Consider the following 23,374-nt stretch of genomic DNA (forward strand, 5'->3'; position numbering starts at 1 on the left):
CTCGTACCATGTGGCACTTGGCCAAAGCATTGACGTGTTTTGGAATCAATTTGTTACATCTGAGAAATCACTAAATGCCACATGTTCCCAAGGTCTAACCATGAGACTGGGACTCACAGCATGAGTGGGTGGTTTGCAGCACAAGATTAAATGTTGGGTTGGGGGTCATCGCTGCTCTGTTTGTTGACCATCATAGAGGGCGCTTTGTCATTCAGAACCACAAAAAGTATGTGGTACCAGAGTCACAGATACAGCCGCTCCCTGTACCGTTCTGCATTAATTGACATGTTCACTAACAAGCTAAGAGCATAGACCAGGGGCCCCCAAACTTTTTAACATGTGAGCCACAATCAACTATAAAGAGTTGGGGAGCAACACAAGTTCCTGGGGTGCCAAATAAGGGCTTTGCTTGGCTTTCTGGTAGCCCTATGTGGACTGAAAGCCTACAAGAGGCTCTACATGACAGTACAACTAGTTTATATACAACCAAATCTTGCCTCCAAGCCGGGAATCCAAAAATCAGCATCTGCTTTGAGGCCACTGGGAGCAACATCCAAGGGGTTGATGAGTATCATGTTGCTTACGAGCCACTAGTTGGGGATCCCTGGCCTAGCACTGGGACTCAACATAGCTACTGGCATTTCATATACACAGAGGCCCAAATACTCCCCCCACCAGCCCATATTTGTCTATGGTGGCATCATGTAGCATTTGCCAGAATCCACAGAATGCAAGTCCAAGCCTGGAAGGGTCTCTTATCATGCTTAGTGGCCTACCTCCAACTTTCAAACCGTTGATACATCCTTATATTTTTTCTTTTAATGTAATTTTGGGGGCCAAAAAAAGTGTGTGTGTGACACAAAAGTAAGACATCTCTCTTCACTCTCCAATAAACCAGTTCAGCTATTTGCACAATGCACAGAACTGACAGCTGTTTTCACTGTTCTCTTCTATTGCCTTTCTTACTGACGCCAGATGCTGCATTCATTCTTTTGGTTCCTACTGCCTGATAATTAGTGTGGCCATAGTGGAAAGTTTTATTTTGTTTGGAAGATTTGGGAGGAAAAAAATGTGCATTTTTGGTTCAAGTTCCTTTTGGAAGACCAACCTTTCTTCAAGGCCCCCTTAGCTCATAACAAGGTTACAGATATATAGAAACATTGGGGTAACAGTCACCCTGCTATAGTTCCAGGGGTACCCAGGGTACAAATAAACACTCACCCCAAATCTCCCCCTAACTGGCCTTCAGACTGGGCCCCCTTAGCTTATAAGGTTACAGATATATGGAAACATTGGGGTAACAGTCACCCTGCTATAGTTCCCAGGGTACCCAGGGCACAAATAAGCACTCACCCCAAATCTCCCCCTAACTGACCTTCAGACTGGGCCTCCTTAGCTCATAACAAGGTTACAGATATATAGAAACATTGGGGTGTCACCCTGCTATAGTTCCAGGGGTACCCAGGGTACAAATAAGCACTCACCCCAAATCTCCCCCTAACTGACCTTCAGACTGGGCTCCCTTAGCACATAAGGTTACAGATATATAGAAACATTGGGGTAACAGTCACCCTGCTATAGTTCCAGGGGTACCCAGGATACAAATAAACACTCACCCCAAATCTCCCCCTAACTGACCTTCAGACTGGGCCTCCTTAGCTCATAACAAGGTTACAGATATATAGAAACATTGGGGTGTCACCCTGCTATAGTTCCAGGGGTACCCAGGGTACAAATAAGCACTCACCCCAAATCTCCCCCTAACTGACCTTCAGACTGGGCTCCCTTAGCACATAAGGTTACAGATATATAGAAACATCGGGGTAACAGTCACCCTGCTATAGTTCCAGGGGTACCCAGGGTACAAATAAAACTCTCCCCCTAACTGACCTTCAGACTGGGCTCTCTTAGCACATAAGGTTACAGATATATAGAAACATTGGGGTAACAGTCACCCTGCTATAGTTCCAGGGGTACCCAGGATACAAATAAACACTCACCCCAAATCTCCCCCTAACTGACCTTCAGACTGGACCCCCTTAGCTCATAACAAGATTACAGATATATAGAAACATTGGGGCAACAGTCACCCTGCTATAGTTCCAGGGTTTATAGTTCCATTTGTTTATCAGCTGTTCATCAATATCTAGTAGTAGTAGTGTTTTTATTCAGATAAAACCCTAACCCACAAAATGTTGCCATTGTAGAACCTGTACACTAATTCTGCAAGCTCCTCTGGTTCTAAGACAGGGAATCTTTGGGAGCAGTGGAGGAGTGTACATCCCCAATCTGACCCTCACCCAAACCTAACCCATAATGGTTGGACAAATTCTGAACCAAACCCGTCAATCCACAGGTCACCACGAGTTTTGGGTCAACCTGCACATCACAAAACTAGAGCTCAAATAAATGTCCATCCTACCTGACCTTCTAGCTTGGTGTACAGGGATATCTAGAAGAGAATATAGATGTTTTATGCAAATATCATCCCAAACTAGTCATAGATCAAGAGCAATACGCCCATGTAACCTTTTGATGTGATGTTGTCCTCTAGCTCTGGGCCATATAGATACATTGCAACTCTGGCCTTACTGAATGTATCTTGCACCAGTGTGGAACAGGCTTTTTGCCCAGCAAGGGTCAGGCTGAAGGTGTTGACTAGAAAACTTCCAGAAGATCACATTTGCTGTGGCTGGGATTCTTGTGAAGATCCATAATTAAAATATTTTTGTTACCAAGGAAACTTATCAACAAGGAAACTACAGCCTTGTAAATGATCAAGATTCCCAATTTAAACATTTCAGGCCATCCATAAGAAACTCCTTTCCAGACAAGAACCCCCCCCCCCAAACTGAAAAAGAAACCGTTCAATAGGCTCAAGCTCGTTAGTCACCCCAGTACTACTGAGATGCCAACCCAACCGCTTTGTATTTCAGATGCTCACAACTCTGTCCTGTTTTGTCTTAGGCCTATTCTGTGGTAGTGGTTCACATTCATTTGAGTGCAAATTACAGTGGGTGGAAGGCTTGGGCTGTTACTGTGGGTGACCGGGTGCCAACCAGGAAATCCATGTGTTGACATGATACACAGTAATACCCTAATTAGCAGGTTCATTTACCTGGCAGTCGAATTTACAAATTATGATTGTGATTCTATTATCTGTTATTTTTATAGCGCTATACACATTATCAGCCCTAGAGTGTTACAAGGTACAAGATTAATTAACAGTTTCGGGCTGATGATGGACTTTGCTCCGTGACAATAACTAATCCAACGTTTACAAAAAAAAGCAGTTTATTGCCAATAGATTAGCCACAATACTGCAAACTATAACACTATATTTATTCTGCAGAATGCATTACCCTACCTGAGTAAACAGGTCTAGAAGCTCTCTGTTTGTTTAGGATAGCACCTGCCATATTAGCTTGGTGTGACATCACTTCCTGCCTGAGTCTCTCCCTGCTCACTCATAGCTCTGGGCTCAGATTACAGCAGGGAGGGGAGGAGTGAGGGGGAAAAAGGGAGGAGGGAGAGAGGAGCAAACTGAGCATGCTCAAGCCCTAGCCCTGGAGGTTTAAACTGAAAACAGGAAGTCTGATACAGAAGCCCATGAGTACACAATAGAAGGAAAGAAATGCAGTGTTTCTTTTGACAGAGGACTCAGAGCAGCATTACTTTGAGGGTTTACTGGTGTATTTATATAGACCTTTCTGATAAAGCTTGCTTACTTACTTTTAGCCTTTCCTTCTCCTTTAAAGAGAGTTTAGCCTAATGTCAAATATTGTAACACAATAGAATATCATAATGTAATTCTGTCCAATACAATAATATTACAGGGTCATTTCAGTAGGCTTGTTATGCCATTTGCAAAAATGTAAGACTTTGATAATGTCTAGAAAAGACTGCACAAATTTTATATGGCTTGTAACTACATATTGCATACCGGTAACTTAACAATGGATATTACTGTGACATTATTTCCACATATGATGTAACAAACAGATTGCTTTCTGGTTATTGTAACCACTGTTATTAAGCTTGTATAATTTATATGAGTACCTCTTAATATATTTGTATAAACATCACAGAAGATATGTGTATAAATAAAAATATTTTAAAAAAAGAATATCATAATGTATAAAACATATACTAAATCTCTCTCTCTCTCTCTCTCTCTCTCTCTCTCTCTCTCTCTCTCTCTCTCTCTCTCTCTCTCTCTCTCTCTCTCTCTCTCTCTCTCTCTCTCTCTCTCTCTCTCTCTCTCTCTCTCTCTCTCTCTCTCTCTCTCTCTCTCTCTCTCATCTTTATATATATATATATCTTTAACTGTCATCTCGCTAGCTCTCTCTTATCACTCTTTCTCTGACACTCTCTCTAAAGCTCTGTCACTCTCTGAGTCGGGAGCATGGCTGCCTGCATATTAAGGCAACATGATATGCAACAGAGGGGGGTGATGTATATTTCCCGGTTATTTGGCATCTTCTGATATAAGCCTGCTAATTATAGGCAGGTACGACTTGCATTACACAAGTAGGCTTTTATATCTGGTCAATTATCTTATTTAATCACATTGTCCTCCTTGCTTTGGAACAGGCACCACCCGATCACCTAGAGAAGGAGAGGTACCGGGAGTGGACTATAAATTTCTGACTGTGCAGGAGTTTCTAGAACTTGAAAAAAGTGGAACATTACTTGAAGTTGGCACGTTTGAAGGTGAGATTCCAGTCTGGATTTTCCTGTGTTCTTCCCTCTTGTCTCTCCTGTTTCATGTAAATAAAAACATGACTTCAAGCCGCCTTGTTTTGGTTAAAACTGGGCAAGTTTTGACATTGTAGAGTGACATGGGCATGAAGCTGGGCCAGGTTTTAAACTGAATTTTGGCAGTTCTTCCTAAGAAAAGAAGGGAAGTCATTGGGTTATTCAGCCCTTGGTTTCAGTGGAAGTTGGGTGATGATGTTTTTCCCCTGTGCCCCCCAGTGAGCAGCCCAACTCCATCATTGGTCCTTGGAACAAGGGCTGAATGGATTGAAATACAGGTTTTTAATCTAGGGGAGCAGCCTGACATGTCAGTATCCCTTTCCAAGATGCTATTGACACATTTAGCTTGTTTAAACCTAATGAATTATTCATATAAAAGTGATGCTCATGAAAGGCTCACTTACAAGTTAATTAAACCATTTTCATACTCCCCGAATCGGTTTAGTTGATTATTAATTGGGAGTCTGACTTGGAAATCTGCTTTCATATCTATAGCTCCTGGTTGCTAAATTAAGCAAAGCGCCACCGTGAATTCTGTTTATCCGATGCCCACTGTCGTTCTTGTGGGTTTTGAAGTTATCCAGTTTAATTGCTCAGTGTGAGCTGAAATGGGACTGTGACATTTTCTCCAATATATTTACATATTACAGGCACTTCAGTGATTTGCTTTGCTTCAGCCAATGTTTCTCACTCGCTCTCCAAAACAATTTGGTCACGGAGCTCTCCAGGCAGCAGTGCAGTAAATGTAAAACCGCATTACAAATTAGGGATAGTTAATATTTCTAATGCGACCTGCTTTGATCATTAGTATCACTAAATGTCTTCTGCAACACAGAGCGGTTCAGCAAGAAGCAAAGAGTATGTTTTTGTGTGTTTTGCCTCTGGAGTCCATGACATTCCATGATACTGTTAATTGTTGGTACAAATCTCTCTTGAAATTTTCCAATATCATTTGTTATGGGACTTATCCATCCCTTTCCCTCCTTGTGTGCGTCTAAAGGAATATTAAGAGGTCTCAGTATAATCATCTCCCTCATTCTTTTTCTACGCTTTATATGAAGGTGTAACTTGGAGAATCTATAAGTCTCTTTTCAGTCTTTCTTTCCTTCTCCCATGTCTGTCCTGTATTGCCAGGATGCCCTTTTAAAAGAATACTGATGGTGCCATAGGTTTGATTACAATGTGTAAAGTGAAATACAACAGGATTCTGCCAGAATTTCTCTATACTGATCCCATACAACAGAATGATACCGTATAACATACCAGCACAGGTATTCCCTTTGGACTAAGGCCAATTTAGCAGTAATGGCACTAAGTTTGCTCATAGCCTGTACAGAAAGATACTATAAACTATGCTAGTCTAGGTATTCCCCTGTACTAAGCACAATTCAGCAGGAACAGCCCCTAAGTTTGCTCATAGTCTGTACAGAGAGATCCCATAAAACTATGGCAGCATAGGTATTCCTCTGTACTAAGCACAATTCAGCAGGAACAGCCCCTAAGTTTGCTCATAGTCTGTACAGAGAGATCCCATAAAACTATGGCAGCATAGTTATTCCCCTGTACTAAGCACAATTCAGCAGGAACAGTCCCCTAAAGGTGGCCATACATGGAAAGATCCGCTCGTTTGGCAATGTTGCCAAACGAGCGGATCTCTCCCTGATATGCCCACCTTGAGTTGGGCAATATCACGCTGATCCGATCGTGGGCCCTAGGGCCCAACGATCGGATCCTAACGATGGCTAACGGGCGGTCAGATCACGGGACCGCATCAACGAACAGATGCGTCCGCGATCCAACGGTATTTTTAGTCCCGTCCGATCGACATCTGCCCGACTTTCGGCCAGATATCGATCGGGGAAGCCAGTCGGAGGGCCCCATACACGGGCCAATAAGCTACCGACTTGGTCTGCTGGCAGATTTTATCGGCCTGTGTATGGCCACCTTAAGTTTGCTCATAGTCTGTACAGGGAGATCCCATAAAACTATGGCAGCATAGGTATTCCCCTGTACTAAGCACAATTCAGCAGGAACAGCCCCCTAAGTTTGCTCATAGTCTGTACAGAGAGATCCCATAAAACTATGGCAGCATAGGTATTCATCTGTACTAAGCACAATTCAGCAGGAACAGTCCCATAACTTTGAATATAGCCTGTACAGAGAGATACTAAAGGACTGCACCCCCTCCACATTCTAGCAATGGCTCCCAGGCATTAATTTAAAGGAGACTGGCAGCTGGGAGAAGGGATTTTAATACTTTAGAGGAAGCTGTTCTCTTGCCCCCCTATTGACCTCAGGGTCTGCCTCCTCTATAGTTATGTCACTGTTCTGAAGTCTTCACATTATAGGTTTCTAATTCCCTGCAGACCTGTCTCTTCACTTTGCTTGTGTTAGTCTTTGCCTCTGCTGCTTGAGTGCCTGCTTGCTACTGTCTGTCTGTGTATCTGTCTGTGCATCTGTCTGTTATGTTTCATGTCTATTTATCTCTCTTGCTCCATGCTTGTATCTCTGTCTGTGCTGTTCCCTGCCAGCCTAGGTCCATATATACTGCTCCCTGTCAGTATATATATATCTTCTTCTTTGCAGCGTTGGGGGATTCATTCCAGCCAGGGCACTATCTGTTTGTATGTTCTCCCCGTTTCTTTTGTGTGCACTGGTTTCTTTTTACTCTGCCAATACATACAAGCAAGTTAACTGGCTCAGGATACATTTGACCTGAGAATGTGATAGGGACTTTAGATTGTAAGCTCCACTGGGGCAGGGACTGATGAAAATGTGATGGGACCTTAGATTGTAAGCTCCGCTAGGGCAGGAATTGATGAAAATGTGATGGGGACCTTAGATTGTAAGCTCCGCTAGAGCAGAGACTGATGAAAATGTGATGGGGACCTTAGATTGTAAGCTCCGCTAGAGCAGAGACTGATGAAAATGTGATGGGGACCTTAGATTGTAAGCTCCGCTAGAGCAGAGACTGATGAAAATGTGATGGGGACCTTAGATTGTAAGCTCCGCTAGGGCTTGGGTTGATGGAAATGTGATGGGAACCTTCGAATGTAAGCTCACTGGGGCAAAGACTGATGAAAATGTGATAGGTACCTTAGATTGTAAGCTCCAGTGGGGCAGGTACTGGTGAAAATGATGTATAATTATTGTAAAGCACTTTGTCTGTTCTGTTCCCTACCTGCTTGTCTCATTCCTTTCCCCTATCTATGTGTTGAACTTAAATTATCATTACCAGGGTTGGACTGGCCAGCCATGAGTCAGGGAGTGTCCCGGTGGGCCCTGCCATATGTAAATCCAAGCAGCTCTCTTATTTCTACCATAGAGTTGTATAATTCAGCTTCCATTTACAACATTCCTTCACTAACTCAGCGTAGATGGTATTCTGCTGGGCCCAGTCCCGTCTGGCACCTTCATTGTGTTCCTGATTCTTGGTCTGGGCCTGGACCTATAAGTGTAGATGTGAGCTTGCCCTTTAATTTACACTAGAGGAACATCTAGTACATAATGTATCATAACAGGTCCTGATCTTTATTCTGATTACTCTAACCAGTAGCAATGAGCTGTAGTTGTGTCTCTCTCCATTCTTCACGTCTCCGTATTATGTTTTATTTAATTTAGAGGTGCAATTATGCAGCCATGGCCCAGAATAGAAGAATTCGGATGGGGCACATCCACATAAGCTAATGCATATTGATTGTAGGAAATGTAAATTCTACAGTTTTATTTCCTCCTTTGGTTTAAATCAATGTCCTTTCCAGCTGCTCTCTCTTGGGTCTGGCATGGTTGCTCAGATACTAGAGGTGCCCCCAGGCGTCTCCCGGTGAGTGAACATTTGTAACTTGCTCTTTGGGTGCCCACGTTTCTGGAACGCCGAGGTCCCTTAAATTAAAGGCCCAGCAGCCCTAAAATGCGTGTTGTACTGTGTATGATTGGTTAAGGACACATCTATTTCAAGAAGGTATTGACCCAAAAACAAATAAGCAACTTTCAAATATAAATTAACATATTGACATTAAAGGCATTTTAATAAATTACTTTTAACGTTATTATATCAGTGAGCACCACGGATCGATTCTCTTCCGGCTTCTTCTGTCTTCAAATTTCCCGGGGCAGACGCATGCGCAGTTGAACTAAATAGGCGACTTTTTAGTTGAAGTTCGGCTTTTCACTCTAATGCGCATGAGCAGCCGTGAGAGGAAGGAAGAAGCACCGCTCCGTTGTGCTCACTGGTATAATCCCTGGCCGATACAGTCTTCTGCTGATTGGAGCACTGGCCCGGGATTTCAGGTAAGTAAATACAATCACTTTGGGTGCCTAACATTTGGCACCCCCAAGTGCAAGACGACTTTCCTTCTCCTTTAAAGGCGTGGTTCGGCTTTTAGTTACGTTGAGTGGTATTCTCCTTTAATATACTTTGAAAAGCTGCAATTCCTAGTGTATAATCCAATTTGCAGGCTTACTTCCCCTTTAAATCTCCGTGCAGAACTTGCTGGCGGCAGCAAATGGTCACAGATGGGCGCTGTTTATTTCAGTATTCGTTTAAGGGCTCCAGAAAGCAATGACTGGGCTTGGAATCTCAATAAAAATAGGCCAAAAACGCAAAATTTGCAGGTTTTCACTTTTTTACCCTTAAAGGGATACTGTCATGGGGAAAAAAATGTTTGGTTTTTTTTAGTGCTGCTCCAGCAGAATTCTGCACTGAAATCCATTTTTCAAAAGAACAGATTTTTTTAATATTCAATTTTGAAATCTGACATAGGGCTAGACATATTGTCAGTTTCCCAGCTGCCCCCAGTCATGTGACTTGTGCTCTGATAAACTTCAGTCACTCTTTACTGCTGTACTGCAAGTTGGAGTGATATCACCCCCCCCCCCAGCAGCCAAACAGAACAATGGGAAGTTAAACATAACCCTAACACAAGATAACAGCTCCCTGGTAGATCTAAGATCTAAGGATCTTTTAGTAAAAGCCAAGTCCCACTGACACGCATTCAGTTACATTAAGTAGGAGAAATAACAACCTGCCAGAAAGTAGTTCCATCCTAAAGTGCAGGCACAAGTCACATGATTGGGGCAGCTGGCAAACTGACAATATGTCTTGCCCCATGTCAGATTTAAAAATTGAATAGTAAAAAATATTTTGAGAATTGGATTTCAGTGCAGAATTCTGCAGGAGCAGCACTATTAACTGATGTGTTTTGAAAAAAACATTTTCCTATGATAGTATCCCTGTTTTGTTTCTCTAAACTTTTCCAGCAGCAGCTGCCTCTGTTTTCTAACGAGTGATCTTGTGCAGGCAGCAACCCCCTCTGACCCCCTCTGATTCGCTGTTACCGATGAATATGAACCCGACTTAATAATGTGGGGCCACTCTTTTCCCTTTCACGGCTGCTCGGGGCTAAGGGGACTAATGAATTTTCTATGTTGTGTTGGGTTGAGTCTGACATTGTGCTGGAGCACGCTCGGATGAGGTTTTGCTAATTGAAATTCAAATGCAGTGAGATGGGGCTTTGCTATTCAGCTGAGCAGCCCTTTGTTTCACATCCCCACCATGAATGGCGAGTAACAATGCGCCGCTGCTCAATGCCTCTAATAAATGCGACTCGGGGAAATGCAGAGCCCAACAAAGGACGGCTATGTGTTTCTCTTCCTCCTCTGCTCACATCTAGCCATGAAAGTGCCCTTGCTAAACGGATAGGACCAAGGTACACAAGAATAGGAAAAAAAATTCATAAAAAATATATTTTTTGAGATTTTTAATTTTTTTTTAACATGCAAATTCTGCTTCTGTCGCCTAGGTAACTATTATGGGACGCCCAAGCCTCCGAGCCAGCCCACCGGTGGGAAAGTGATTCCCAGGGATGCTCTGCAAAATCCTCCGGCCGGCTCCAAGCAGTCGACTCCCAAGCGAACAAAGTCTTACAATGATATGCAAAATGCAGGCGTAGTGCTCAGCGACCACTATGAGTTTGATGATGATGATGATGCTCCTGAAATGAGCAGTAGCTTTACAGGTAAAAAAAACAGCGATATTTGCTCATTACTGAATTAAACTTTTCTTAAAAGCAGCTGTAGGAACATCATGTGCATCGTGGTTACAGCATCTCTTCCAATATAATCCTGATGTTGTTCCCCTTTAAATGAACTTGTAGTATGCTGTAGAGAGGAATATTCTGAGACAATTTGCAATTGGATTTCATTTTGTATTTTTTATAGTTTTTGAGTTATTTAAATTTTAGCTTTTCAAGCAATCTGGTTGCTAGGGTCCAGATTGTCCTAGCAACCAGGCACTGATTTGATTCAGACACTGGAATATGAATAGGAGAGGGGCCCAAAGAGAAATATGAGTGATAAAAAAAAATAGCAATAACGATAACTGTGTAGAATTTCAGGTGATTCCATTTTTTTAGATGGGGTCAGTGACCCTCCTTTTTGTAAGTTGGTAAGAGTCAGAATGGCGGCAAATCATTTAAAAACCATAAAAAGAAAAAAATGAAGGCCAATTGTAAAGTTGCTTAGATTAAGCCATTCTATAACATACTAAAAGTCAACGTAAGGCTGAACTGCCCCTTTAAAAGTCTGTTTTTAGTGGTTCTGATCAGTTTGGTTTTTGGATTTGGTCTAGGGGCTCTAGTTACTATGCGCCAGCTACACAGGGAGAATATCTTTAGTACAAATGTAGACGAGTTGGGTTTTGCAATCAGAACCAACTTTTAGCGGTTAATAATCTTGGCCTTAGAGGGGGGGAGTCTGCAGAGAAGTAATAAAATACTGTGAATGGTTTCAGGGAAAGGAAAGCGGCTTTGGGAGACTGTTCATCACTTTATAGAAAGGCTCTTGTTGAACTACACCAGTTGCCAACAGCTTAACTCCCTAGTGCATAAGGGGAGGTCACACTCCTTATATAGTCTTTCCATGTATATTTGTTTAGAATACAGCTGTGAGTAGGGAGGAGGGAGCCGGCGCTAGGACCCAGTGGGCCTAGGGGCGCCCAAAATCCAGGCCTGGGCAACTGAGTCACCTGCAAATATCAGTCTGTGTATGTCCTGCTCTAAAGCCTTTTCATCCCTCACACTCGGCCCATGTGCAGCCACTTTCACTAGATTGAGGGAAGGATTTTCCTTTGTATTGGAAGTTTTTAATCTCTGTAATTTCCTGCTGAGTTTCACATTTGCCTTGGATAGAGGGGCTGAGAAAGTTTCTCTTCACAGCACAGAAAGAAATGTGACAAAGGAAAACTGCTCCCTATAGTGAGAGGTGCTCTTAGGGGGTCCAATCAGGGGTAACTGCCCAAGGCCATTCCTATAAATAGGCAATGGAAACCAGCCATCCACAGGTATAAAACTTATATGATGCTTGTAGTAGTGGAAATACAGCCTCTAAGGACTTATGCTGTGGGATAGCAGGTATAGTAGGGAGAGATGGTGCCTATAGTAACAGTGGGATAATAGTCTCTGGGAAGGGAGTGTGACTGTGGGATAGCAGGTATAGTAGGGAGAGATGGTGTCTATAGTAACAGTGGGATAATAGTCTATTGGAAGAGAGTGTGACTGTGGGATAGCAGGTATAGTAGGGAGAGATGGTGCCTATAGTAACAGTGGATAATAATCTCTGGGAAGGGAGTGTGACTGTGGGATAGCAGGTATAGTTGGGAGAGATGGTGCCTATAGTAACAGTGGATAATAGTCTCTGGGAAGGGAGTGTGACTGTGGGATAGCAGGTATAGTAGGGAGAGATGGTGTCTATAGTAACAGTGGGATAATAGTCTCTGGGAAGGGAGTGTGACTGTGGGATAGCAGGTATAGTAGGGAGAGATGGTGCCTATAGTAACAGTGGGATAATAGTCTCTGGGAAGGGAGTGTGACTGTGGGATAGCAGGTATAGTAGGGAGAGATGGTGGCTATAGTAACAGTGGATAATAGTCTCTGGGAAGGGAGTGTAACTGTGGGATAGCAGGTATAGTAGGGAGAGATGGTGCCTATAGTAACAGTGGGATAATAGTCTCTGGGAAGGGAGTGTGACTGTGGGATAGCAGGTATAGTAGGGAGAGATGGTGCCTATAGTAACAGTGGATAATAGTCTCTGGGAAGGGAGTGTGACTGTGGGATAACAGGTATAGCAGTTTAACCAATTAGCAAATAGCCTGCAAAAAGCAATCATTTGATTGGCTGCTACAGGTAACCTGGTCTGGAATAAACTTTTGTGGAATGTAATTGGAGGTGCAAAGGAATTTTTTTTTTTCATAGTTCACACACAGTATGATTTATAGAGATGAGAGTTACAGAACACTGTGTAGCGCTTTCCTTTTAATCAATAATGGATCTTAACTGAATTCTTTCTATTTAAACTCCTTCTCTTTATCCGAGCGTCTCATGCACATTTTATAGGAAGGCGACAGACAGAAGGAAGCCTTGTCACGTGTGATGTTAATTCCACCAAATGAGCCGTTAAACTTCATTTCATTTGTTTGTCCTCTCTGTTGGGATCTACATATTATTGGGGTGCTGCATGGGGCTGTATATGTGTTGAGGTTGTATATGTGTTTGGGGGGTGCACGAGCAGTGTATTTGAGGGGCTTTTGTGTTAGTTGGGTGCTGCACAGGGCTAAGTAGTGAGCAGACTGTGCATGTGTGGGGGTTCTATAGCTGCTGTATATGTGGGGTGCTGTGAATGTTTTGGGGTACTGCAAGGGCTGTGCATATGAAAGTCACTCTTTATGTGTTGGGGGCCCTAAACTGGCTTTATATTTTAGGGGGCTGTGTATTTCTTGAGGGGCTTCAAGGGGTATGTGTTAGGGTGCTGCAAGGGATGAGTAGGTGTGGGGGCTATTATGTGTTGGGGTGCTTCAAGGGATGAGTAGGTGTGGGGACTATTATGTGTTGGGGTGCTGCAAGGGATGAGTAGGTGTGGGGACTATTATGTGTTGGGATGCTGTAAGGAATGAGTAGGTGTGGGGGCTATTATGTGTTGGGGTGCTGCAAGGGATGAGTAGGTGTGGGGACTATTATGTGTTGGGGTGCTGCAAGGGATGAGTAGGTGTGGGGGCTATTATGCGTTGGGGTGCTGCAAGGGATGAGTAGGTGTGGGGACTATTATGTGTTGGGGTGCTGCAAGGGATGAGTAGGTGTTCTATAGCCGCTGTATATGTGGGGTGCTGTGAATGTTTTGGGGTACTGCAAGGGCTGTGCATATGAGTCACTCTTTATGTGTTGGGGGCCCTACACTGGCTTTATATTTTAGGGGGCTATTTCTTGAGGGGCTTCAAGGGGTATGTGTTGGGGTGCTGCAAGGGATGAGTAGGTGTGGGGGCTATTATGTGTTGGGGTGCTGCATTGGCTGTGTATGGGTTTGGACAATGTAAGGCCTGTATATGTACATCCCTCCCGTCCTGTTTTTCGTGGGACTGTCCCAATTTTGACAGCTCAACCCGCAATCCCGGATTGTTACTGAAATGTCCTGACTTTCTCTTTGCACTGCACTGAACAGCCAAAAAAAGATACAAAGTTTCTAAAACTCTTTGGGCAGAGAGCCCAGACTACGCGGCAGGTGCACTTAGATACTTTTGTAACAAATTAATATCAATAAAGAAACAACTGTAACAAATTAAAATAAGCAGGTCTCTGGGGGAAACTGTGACTTGCAGGTTAAAGGGCAATTCTCCTTCATTAACAAAATTGTAATAACTTAAAAACCACAGAAATGTGTTAAAACATTCATAACCTGGCAAGTTTTGTAAAAAGGAATATGGTAATTAGGGGGTGTGGCCACAAATTGGCATGGCCAAAAATCTTTTTGAACCTCTTTCTAATTCCAAAATGTTGGGAGGTACATAGGTGCTGGCTGTGACTGTTTTGGGGGCACAGCATGGAACCAGGGGAGCTGCAGAGGGTTTGACTAAGCTAATTATTATTATTATTATTATTATTATGTAAATGTGCAAAGTATGGCCAGTGTTCCAACAAATCTTTTGCGTAGGTTTGGGTGTCTGGCTCCAAAAAAAATTCGCCCATCGCATCCCATAGTGGGAAAATGATCAATGTGTGTTTTTGCTGGTGAATTGTTTGAGTACTAAATGAAAATAATGGATATTAAATGACTGTACAAGTATAAGACCTGTTATCCAGAATGCTCAGGACTTGGGGTTTTCCATGATAACAGATATTTCCATAATTTGGAACCTTGAATCAACCACAAAATCATGTGTATTCTGTGTACTGAGATCATTATGGTGCAGAAACATTGGAAAATACGATCCTCTGGTGGAGAAACCGGCACTAAACGTGTACTTTGCAGCCCAATATCTGATTGAATGGCTGCCCCATAGCTACTCAGTGTTACATTACGTTTTAATGCATAGAGAACCCTTTTCTTTGGTAGTGGATTCTTGTGTGTCCCTATGGTGTGGCCTTCTTTGCCCTGCCATATAATCATTCTTTCAAGAGAATTCTAGGGCACCCACTGATCTAATTCTACTCTGTGTCCCATTAGGAGACTCCAGTGAAGCAGACGAGCACTCGACTAACCTTTCTCAAGATAAAGTCCCACCGGCGGCTTGGATACTCCCTACTTTTCCCATCACGGAAGCTTCTCGGAATCTGCCTCTTTACCTACCTCCTTCTGACGAGGGAAGCCTTGGACCTCTACCTGAAAACTGGGAAATGGCCTTTACAGAGAATGGAGAAGTCTATTTTATAGAGTAATTTATTTCATTTCAAGTGTATAGCTGATTGTGTGCCCAGCACATTTCTTCTCTGTATATTTATATTTATACATGATGATTCAGGACTTCAAACTTGTCACAGGGGGTCACCATCTTGGAAAGTGTCAGTGACACTCACATGCTCAGTGGGCTCTGATTGGCTGTTGAGAAGCTAAGCTTAGGGCTAGTCACTAATTATCCAGCAGAAAATGATCTTCCCTGGCTGTAATATAAGCTGATGCTACAGGTTTGCTGATTATTAAATTCTGATGCTAATTGCACTGGTTTCTGTGCCGCCATATAGTAATTATGTGTATTAATTACTAATCAGCCTTATATTGTGACATTTCTATTCTATGTGTACTGTATATTGTGAGTGGCTCCCTAAGCTCAGTAAGTGACAGCAGCACAGAGCATGTGCAGTGAATCAGCAGAAAAGAAGATGGGGAGCTACTGGGGCATCTTTGGAGACACAGATCTTTACTGCTAAAGGGCTGTGGTTGCCTTGGGCTGGTACAGAAGCACAAAATATAATGTACAACATTTCTAGCTACTTCTTTAGTTAGGCTTTAGTTCTCCTTTAATATCATGGCATTAAAAATAAACAAAGTACATTGCAAAAAGTTCTTAGAACAGCACTCTTGCCAATTTTACATTCATTTATGTTAAAGGTTTACTTGTCCTTTAATGTTTCAGTCCTTTTTCATTAAATCCCTTTTTGTGAGATTTGGGAGGACCATGGGGGAAGAAATGAGTGTTCTTTTAACTGGTTCAAAGATAAAGTTCTGTGTGTTTTGCCGTCACCCCAGAGATGTTTTGGGCAGACTGTAAAAATAAAAAAAATGATAAACCAGACTATAAGGGTCAGGCCACACTGGGCGTTTTGGGGAGATTTGGTCGCCTGGCAACTAATCGCCTCGTTTTTGCGGCGACCAATCTCCCCCAACGCCTTCCCTGACTCTGCGCCGGCTAAAATGCAAAAAACGCCGGTGCTAATCACACGCAGCGATTCATTTTCCGAAGTCGCCTGGAAGTAGGGTTGCCAGCTTTTCCCAAATGTTTTACCGGCCGGTGGGGGGCGGGAACAAAAAAGGGGCGTTAGTGATGTCAAAAGGGGCGGACCCGCAACACAAAAGGGGCGTGGCTACGGCACCGAGACGTTGGACAAAGTTAGCAAATCTAAGTTTACTGGAGATTGGGTGCAGGTCTTTGGGTGCAGGTCTTTTTGAAGGGTACAAAGTTACTGGCAGCTACATTGCCGGTAAATTTGTAATACCGGCCCCGGCCTTGGCAGTTGTTTTACCGGCTAGGCAGCTAAAATACCGGCCGGGTGGCAACCCTACCTGGGAGACTTCGGAAGATGACCCACAGAGTGTGATTAGCTCTGGCGTTTTTTCCAGGAGCGTAACTAGAGGGGGGCGGGCCCTGGCGCAGGACGCGCAGCCGGGCCCCGCCCCCCTCCGTACACCCGGAAACTGGCCGGGAATATGCGCCGCAACAGATATACAACTAATATACACTTGCACCCCCTGCTCCCCTGGTAGTTCCGCCACTGTTTTTTTTTTTCATTTTAGCCGGCGCAGAGTCAGGGAGATTGGTCGCCGCCAAAACGAGGCGATTAGTTGCCAGGCGACCAAATCTCCCCAAATGTGGACTTACCCTAAGACTGCAGTGTTTTAGCCAAACTGTGCATAAATAGGTATTTATCCAAACTGGGCAGCTCACAGCACATCCCCGTCTCTCGCAAGGAGATATTAATTCTTCACACACAGAGCAAAGCAGTCATCTGTGCGGCTGAAATACTGCCTGGTGAAGCAAAGAGTTTAGCAAATCTCCTAACTGCCGCCTGAGCTGGGGATGGGGAAATCATGCAGATTTGGTGCTTTTTTTTTTTTTTTTCATGCACAGGATGCTTAATGGGGTTGGCAGATGCCCTCTGTTGGCAGATCTAGGGAAGTGTTGAATTACAATATCATCATTAATATCGTTGTCCGATTTAGTGCAGCTCAGAAATCCTATATTAAAGGGGATGCAGACAATGGTCCGATTTTGTTTTATTTATTTTTTAGGGTTATGTTCATCTTAAAGGAGCGTTCACCTTTATGCTAACTTGTAGTATGTTGTAGGATGGATAATTCTAAGCAGCTTTTTAATTGGTCTTTATTATTTATTTTGTAGTCGTTTTTGAATTATTTCCCTTTTTTTTTTCCTGATTCTTTCCATCTTTCAAATGGGGATCACTGTCCCCATCTAAAACAAATGCTCTGTATAGGTGGCCATAGACGTAGAGATCCCCACGTTTGGCAATGTCTTCAAACAAACAGATCTCTCCCTGATATGCCCACATTGAAGTGGGCGATTTCGGGTTGATCCAATCGTGGGCCCTACGGTCTCGGTCTGTCGGCTACACATTTGCTGTTTTTGCTACTATTTATTTATAATCTTCCTATTTTGGCCTCTCCGATTCATATTCCAGTCTTTTATTCAAATCAGTGTATGGTTGCTAGGGTAACTTGGACCTTAGCAACCAGATTGCTGAAAATGCAAACTGGAGAGCTGCTGAATAAAAAGCTAAATAACTCAAAAACGACAAATAATAAAGAATGAAAACCAATTGAAAATTGTCTCACAATATCACTCTCTGCATCATACTAAAAGTGAACTCAAAGGTGAACAACCCCTTTGAATTAGTAAAAGAAATACTTGTCCTAAGCACCTTTTTTACTTTGTTTCTGACCTATACGACTTTGTATTCTGCATCTGTCTGTCTTGCAGCCGAGAGTGTTAGTTTCCTGGGTCGCTGACCCCAGCAATAAAAAAAAAAAAAAAAAAAAACGAAACACAGATGGAACTGCGGAGTTTCCACTTATTGCCCTGCTCTGGTTCCCTTCAATTTTCTCTTAGGCAACACCAATACTTTTAAATTTCAATGTGTGTAAATGTAATTAGAGTTGTTTTTTTGTTGTAAACAAATTGTGCCAATTTTAATTGAAATTGTACGTTTCTGTTTCTAGCCACAACACTAAAACAACATCTTGGCTAGACCCCCGGTGCCTGAACAAGCAGCAGAAGCCTCTAGAAGAATGTGAAGATGATGGTAAGTGATCAGTTTAGAGCTTAGTACGCCGAGTGGATATTGTCAGTTAGTGCTACATATTCTGCAGGTTCTGGATATGGTGCTAGGGTTTCAGGTTAATACCACAGAACAGTGTTTGAACAATTCCATGTATAGAACACATGACAGGATAAATACAGGGCCAATTCCATGTATAATACCCCAGAACACACAGCAGATAAATACAGTGCCAATTCCATGTATAATACCCCAGAACACACAGCAGGATAAATACAGAGCCAATTCCATGTATAATACCCCAGAACACACAGCAGGATAAATACAGTGCAAATTCCATGTCTAATACCCCAGAACACACAGCAGATAAATACAGTGCCAATTCCACGTATAATACCCCAGAACACACAGCAGATAAATACAGTGCCAATTCCATGTATAATACCCCAGAACACACAGCAGATAAATACAGTGCCAATTTCATGTATAATACCCCAGAACACACAGCAGGATAAATACAGTGCCAATTCCATGTATAATACCCCAGAACACACAGTAGGATAAATACAGTGCCAATTCCATGTATAATACCCCAGAACACACAGCAGGATAAATACAGAGCCAATTCCATGTATAATACCCCAGAACACACAGCAGGATAAATACAGTGCAAATTCCATGTCTAATACCCCAGAACACACAGCAGATAAATACAGTGCCAATTCCATGTATAATACCCCAGAACACACAGCAGGATAAATACAGTGCCAATTCCATGTATAATACCCCAGAACACACAGCAGGATAAATACAGTGCCAATTCCATGTATAATACCCCAGAACACACAGTAGGATAAATACAGTGCCAATTCCATGTATAATACCCCAGAACACACCGCAGGATAAATACAGAGCCAATTCCATGTATAATACCCCAGAACACACAGCAGGATAAATACAGTGCCAATTCCATGTATAATACCCCAGAACACACAGCAGATAAATACAGTGCCAATTCCATGTATAATACCCCAGAACACACAGCAGGATAAATACAGTGCAAATTCCATGTCTAATACCCCAGAACACACAGCAGATAAATACAGTGCCAATTCCATGTATAATACCCCAGAACACACAGCAGATAAATACAGTGCCAATTCCATGTATAATACCCCAGAACACACAGTAGGATAAATACAGTGCCAATTCCATGTATAATACCCCAGAACACACAGCAGGATAAATACAGAGCCAATTCCATGTATAATACCCCAGAACACACAGCAGGATAAATACAGTGCAAATTCCATGTCTAATACCCCAGAACACACAGCAGATAAATACAGTGCCAATTTCATGTATAATACCCCAGAACACACAGCAGGATAAATACAGTGCCAATTTCATGTATAATACCCCAGAACACACAGCAGGATAAATACAGTGCCAATTCCATGTCTAATACCCCAGAACACACAGCAGATAAATACAGTGCCAATTCCATGTATAATACCCCAGAACACACAGCAGGATAAATACAGTGCCAATTCCATGTATAATACCCAGAACACACAGCAGGATAAATACAGTGTCAATTCCATGTATAATACCCCAGAAGAGATGGCAGGATAAAAAAGGGCCAGTATTTAATCTTTTTCTTTGGAGAGTATTTGATCTTGCTCTGGCCATCAACTCTTGTAACTCATCGTCATTTAATATCTCAGCCATATAGCAAGGCCGGGCTGTTGTAGGAGCAAAGAAGTATCTAATCCTCTTTTCTGCCAATGTATGAAAACCTTTAGATGAACATTAATCTGAACCCTAAATTACTTTCCTATGGGGCAGACAATGAAAATACCCTAGCACCATTTCTAGCACAATATTTATTATTTTGCTGGTTAGGGCATTCATGGGCCTGTCGAGACTTAGTTTTACTCTACCCAGTGGAGTAGGAGGGGCTTCATTGGACTGTAGATTAAAGATGGCAGAATACAGCTGAGCTGAGAGGAAGCTCGTTTTGAACATAACCATTTTTTATGACAGGATAGAAATAATTTGTAAAGTTAACTATTTTACTATTTGTTTTTACTGCTCCTTCAAGCTTTTCTATTCTCCTTTAAAGGTGTTTAATTTTGGCTGACATTTTGCTTTAAATTTTCTTTATTTTAATGTTTTTTATGGGTATTTCATATGACATTTAAACTCCTCCGTTTGCATCATATGGGGGCATAGGATTAGAATGAATTTGCATACAGCCTGGAAAGGAAGATTGAGATAATTGAACTAATGATATAATTCCCGGTATCTTTGCACAAGAGCCGCATGTCACAAGAGGTGTATAATTATTGTAATGTGGTGTAATGGCGACGGCTCGCCTGCTCTGATTTATTAAAGAATGACACAGATCTATAAATCAGAGGAAGGCATACAGGATTATTAGCCTAATTAGTTGCTGGTTAATGGACTGAATTAGTTGTAGCTTCAAGCTCTTGAGAAGACGCTGGTGTAATATGGGTAAATGTTTACCTTAGCGCCACTTGTATGGCCTGGTCCCACATCCTGCAGTTCATGAATTACAGTTCTGCTACATCTTCCCTTTATTTCCAGTTTCCTTCCTTTCTTTTCAATTAAGCCTCATTCTACTCTTGACTGTTGCTAGTTACCCACTGATGCCCTCACCCTACTGCCCTTGCCTCATTCCCAATGCTTTTCCAGCTTCTTTTGAGGAACCTCCATTGACAAGCCACTGTTTCTATCTTCTATGTGGCTGATGAATTGGTGTTAACACATACCTCCCAACTATCCTGTTTTTCATGGGACAGTCCCGATTTTTGCAGCTTAAGCCCCTGTCCCGGATTGTTACTGAAATGTCCTGACTTTCTCTTTGATCGCCTGCACTGAACAGCCAGAAAAAGACGCAGAGTTGTTACTTAATTGGCTTTGGCAGAGAGCCCAGAATACATGGCAGGTGCACTTAGATACTTTTGTAACAATTTAAGATAAGCAAAGAACTAATTGTAACTATTTAAGATAAGCGAGTCTCTTGTGGAAACTGTGACTTGCAACTTAAAGGGCAATTCACCTTCATTAGCAAAACTCAAATTACACATAACTTTCAAACCTGCCAAATTTTGTAAAATGATCATGGTAATTAGTGGGTGTGGCCACAAATATGGGCATGGCCAAAAAAATGTGTGCTGCGCTGCAAATCTTTTTGTCCCTCTTTCTATTTACAAAATGTTGGGAGGTATGTTAACACTTTATTATTAGAACAACCCCAAAGTTGTGCATGTTAGTACAACAATACTTGAAGATAAGTTGTGTGAAAGTCCATTGGTAACCCCCATAGATCTATCTCTGTGTTGAAACATGAAGATTCTATGCTCCTTTTTTATTGTTAGGGTTAGGAGTGTTTTATTTATATATATATATATATATCTCATTTATTAATTTATTTTTTAAGTAAAAAATTTATTTTAACCTGCTGTAAATGTCCCCCAATGATATCTGCCTCTGGGTCATTTTGCAAGTCCTATACCAGGTCACATCATGCAGAGACAGTGAGGGGTAATTGTAGGGGTTTAAGAACAAACTGAGATATTGGGACAAAGTTTATAGAAATTACGAGACTTGTACAATTAAAAATGTTTGGGATTGTAAAGGTGGGGTCCTCCAACAGGTGACCCCAGGGCTGTCTATGCAGCCGGTGGGGTCTAGACAGGCCTCCATCATGCCAGCTATTTATGGTCCAACCTGCATCTCTCCAGCAACTGTTAAACTAATAATTTACTATCTTGACCTGGAAACTTCAAGTTGTACCCCCCTTATAAAATTGTTAGCCCACAATGGAGGTCCTACACTTTTCCTATTGCATGAAACCGCTACAAACACTACGACTTGGCGCTTGACATTCTGCTGATGCTTTGGAATAAACCATTTGCCCTATGACATGACATGCTGGTGCTTTAGAATGTCCATAGGACCTATGACAAACATGCCTCTTGTGCTTTGGACCATCCCATAGGGAATCTGGTTTGCATACCTCTGGTGCTATGTACTCCGCATACCACCTCAACACTTGAGTCCCCCAAAAGGTGGAATTTAGGACACACTGACATTGGCCACACCCAATTACATCCATACCCATCTCCAGTGCTCCCAAAACACCCCTGCTTTCTGGTATGCCATGCTCCTTTGTGGGGTCCATTGCTCAGGACTCGTGAAACCAGGGCTATTGGGAGGTATGATTGACATCTGGTGCTTTTGAATGGTCCAGAAGCCACGGGTGTTCTTGAACATACCATAAGCCTTCGGCCTTAATCTCTTCTGGTGCCCTGGAACTTTTCATAGGACCTCTGATGAACACGCCTAGGGCTTTTGAAAGTTCCATAGACCCTGTAACTTGTCCACCTCTGGTGCTCTGAAACATTCTGTAGGTGCCATTAGAGTGCAGAGAACCACTGGGACATTTGGGTACAGCCTGGTATCTTGAACTGGTGTATATTTACTAATGGGATTTTCTTGGTGCTGGTATCTGAATTTTTTTTTTACTCTCTCTGTCTCGTTGCTGCTCTTGCCTTGGAGAAGAAGGGGTACACACCGAGGAGCTGGACAGTGAACTAGGTAATTTTGCCACTTTTGATCATTTTCACCACCCTGCGAAACCCACACACCATTTCTGGCTCACCATACCTCCCAACAGGGCAACCCTGAATGGCAAACCAAAAAAAGGGGTGGGGCATACTGAAGATTGGCTGACACAGCAAGGCATGTCCTGGAATGATCAGGGGGTGTGGCCAAAATATTGTGTTTTTTTTTTAAATTGGTAATGTTGGGAG

At 42.6% G+C, this 23,374-nt stretch overlaps 1 protein-coding gene across 11 annotated transcripts in view; it reads left to right on the forward strand.

The window, feature by feature from the left end:
- The window catches only part of magi1.S (membrane associated guanylate kinase, WW and PDZ domain containing 1 S homeolog), a 300,879-nt gene that overhangs the window by 208,912 nt on the left and 68,593 nt on the right, over positions 1–23,374 (forward strand). For 4 of the 11 annotated variants that reach the window (XM_041561777.1, XM_041561779.1, XM_041561782.1 and 1 more), the window contains exons 3-7: positions 4,594–4,713; positions 10,560–10,775; positions 15,250–15,457; positions 18,475–18,557; positions 23,121–23,159. In XM_041561777.1, the coding sequence (XP_041417711.1) occupies positions 4,594–4,713; positions 10,560–10,775; positions 15,250–15,457; positions 18,475–18,557; positions 23,121–23,159 (666 nt within the window). Of the gene's footprint in view, positions 1–4,593; positions 4,714–10,399; positions 10,467–10,559; positions 10,776–15,249; positions 15,458–18,474; positions 18,558–23,120; positions 23,160–23,374 lie in introns of those variants that run through there. The other 7 variants (XM_041561778.1, XM_041561780.1, XM_041561786.1 and 4 more) reach the window with 3 other exon arrangements.

This window comes from Xenopus laevis, chromosome 4S (genome assembly GCF_017654675.1).
Source record: "Xenopus laevis strain J_2021 chromosome 4S, Xenopus_laevis_v10.1, whole genome shotgun sequence".
NCBI lineage: Eukaryota > Metazoa > Chordata > Amphibia > Anura > Pipidae > Xenopus > Xenopus laevis.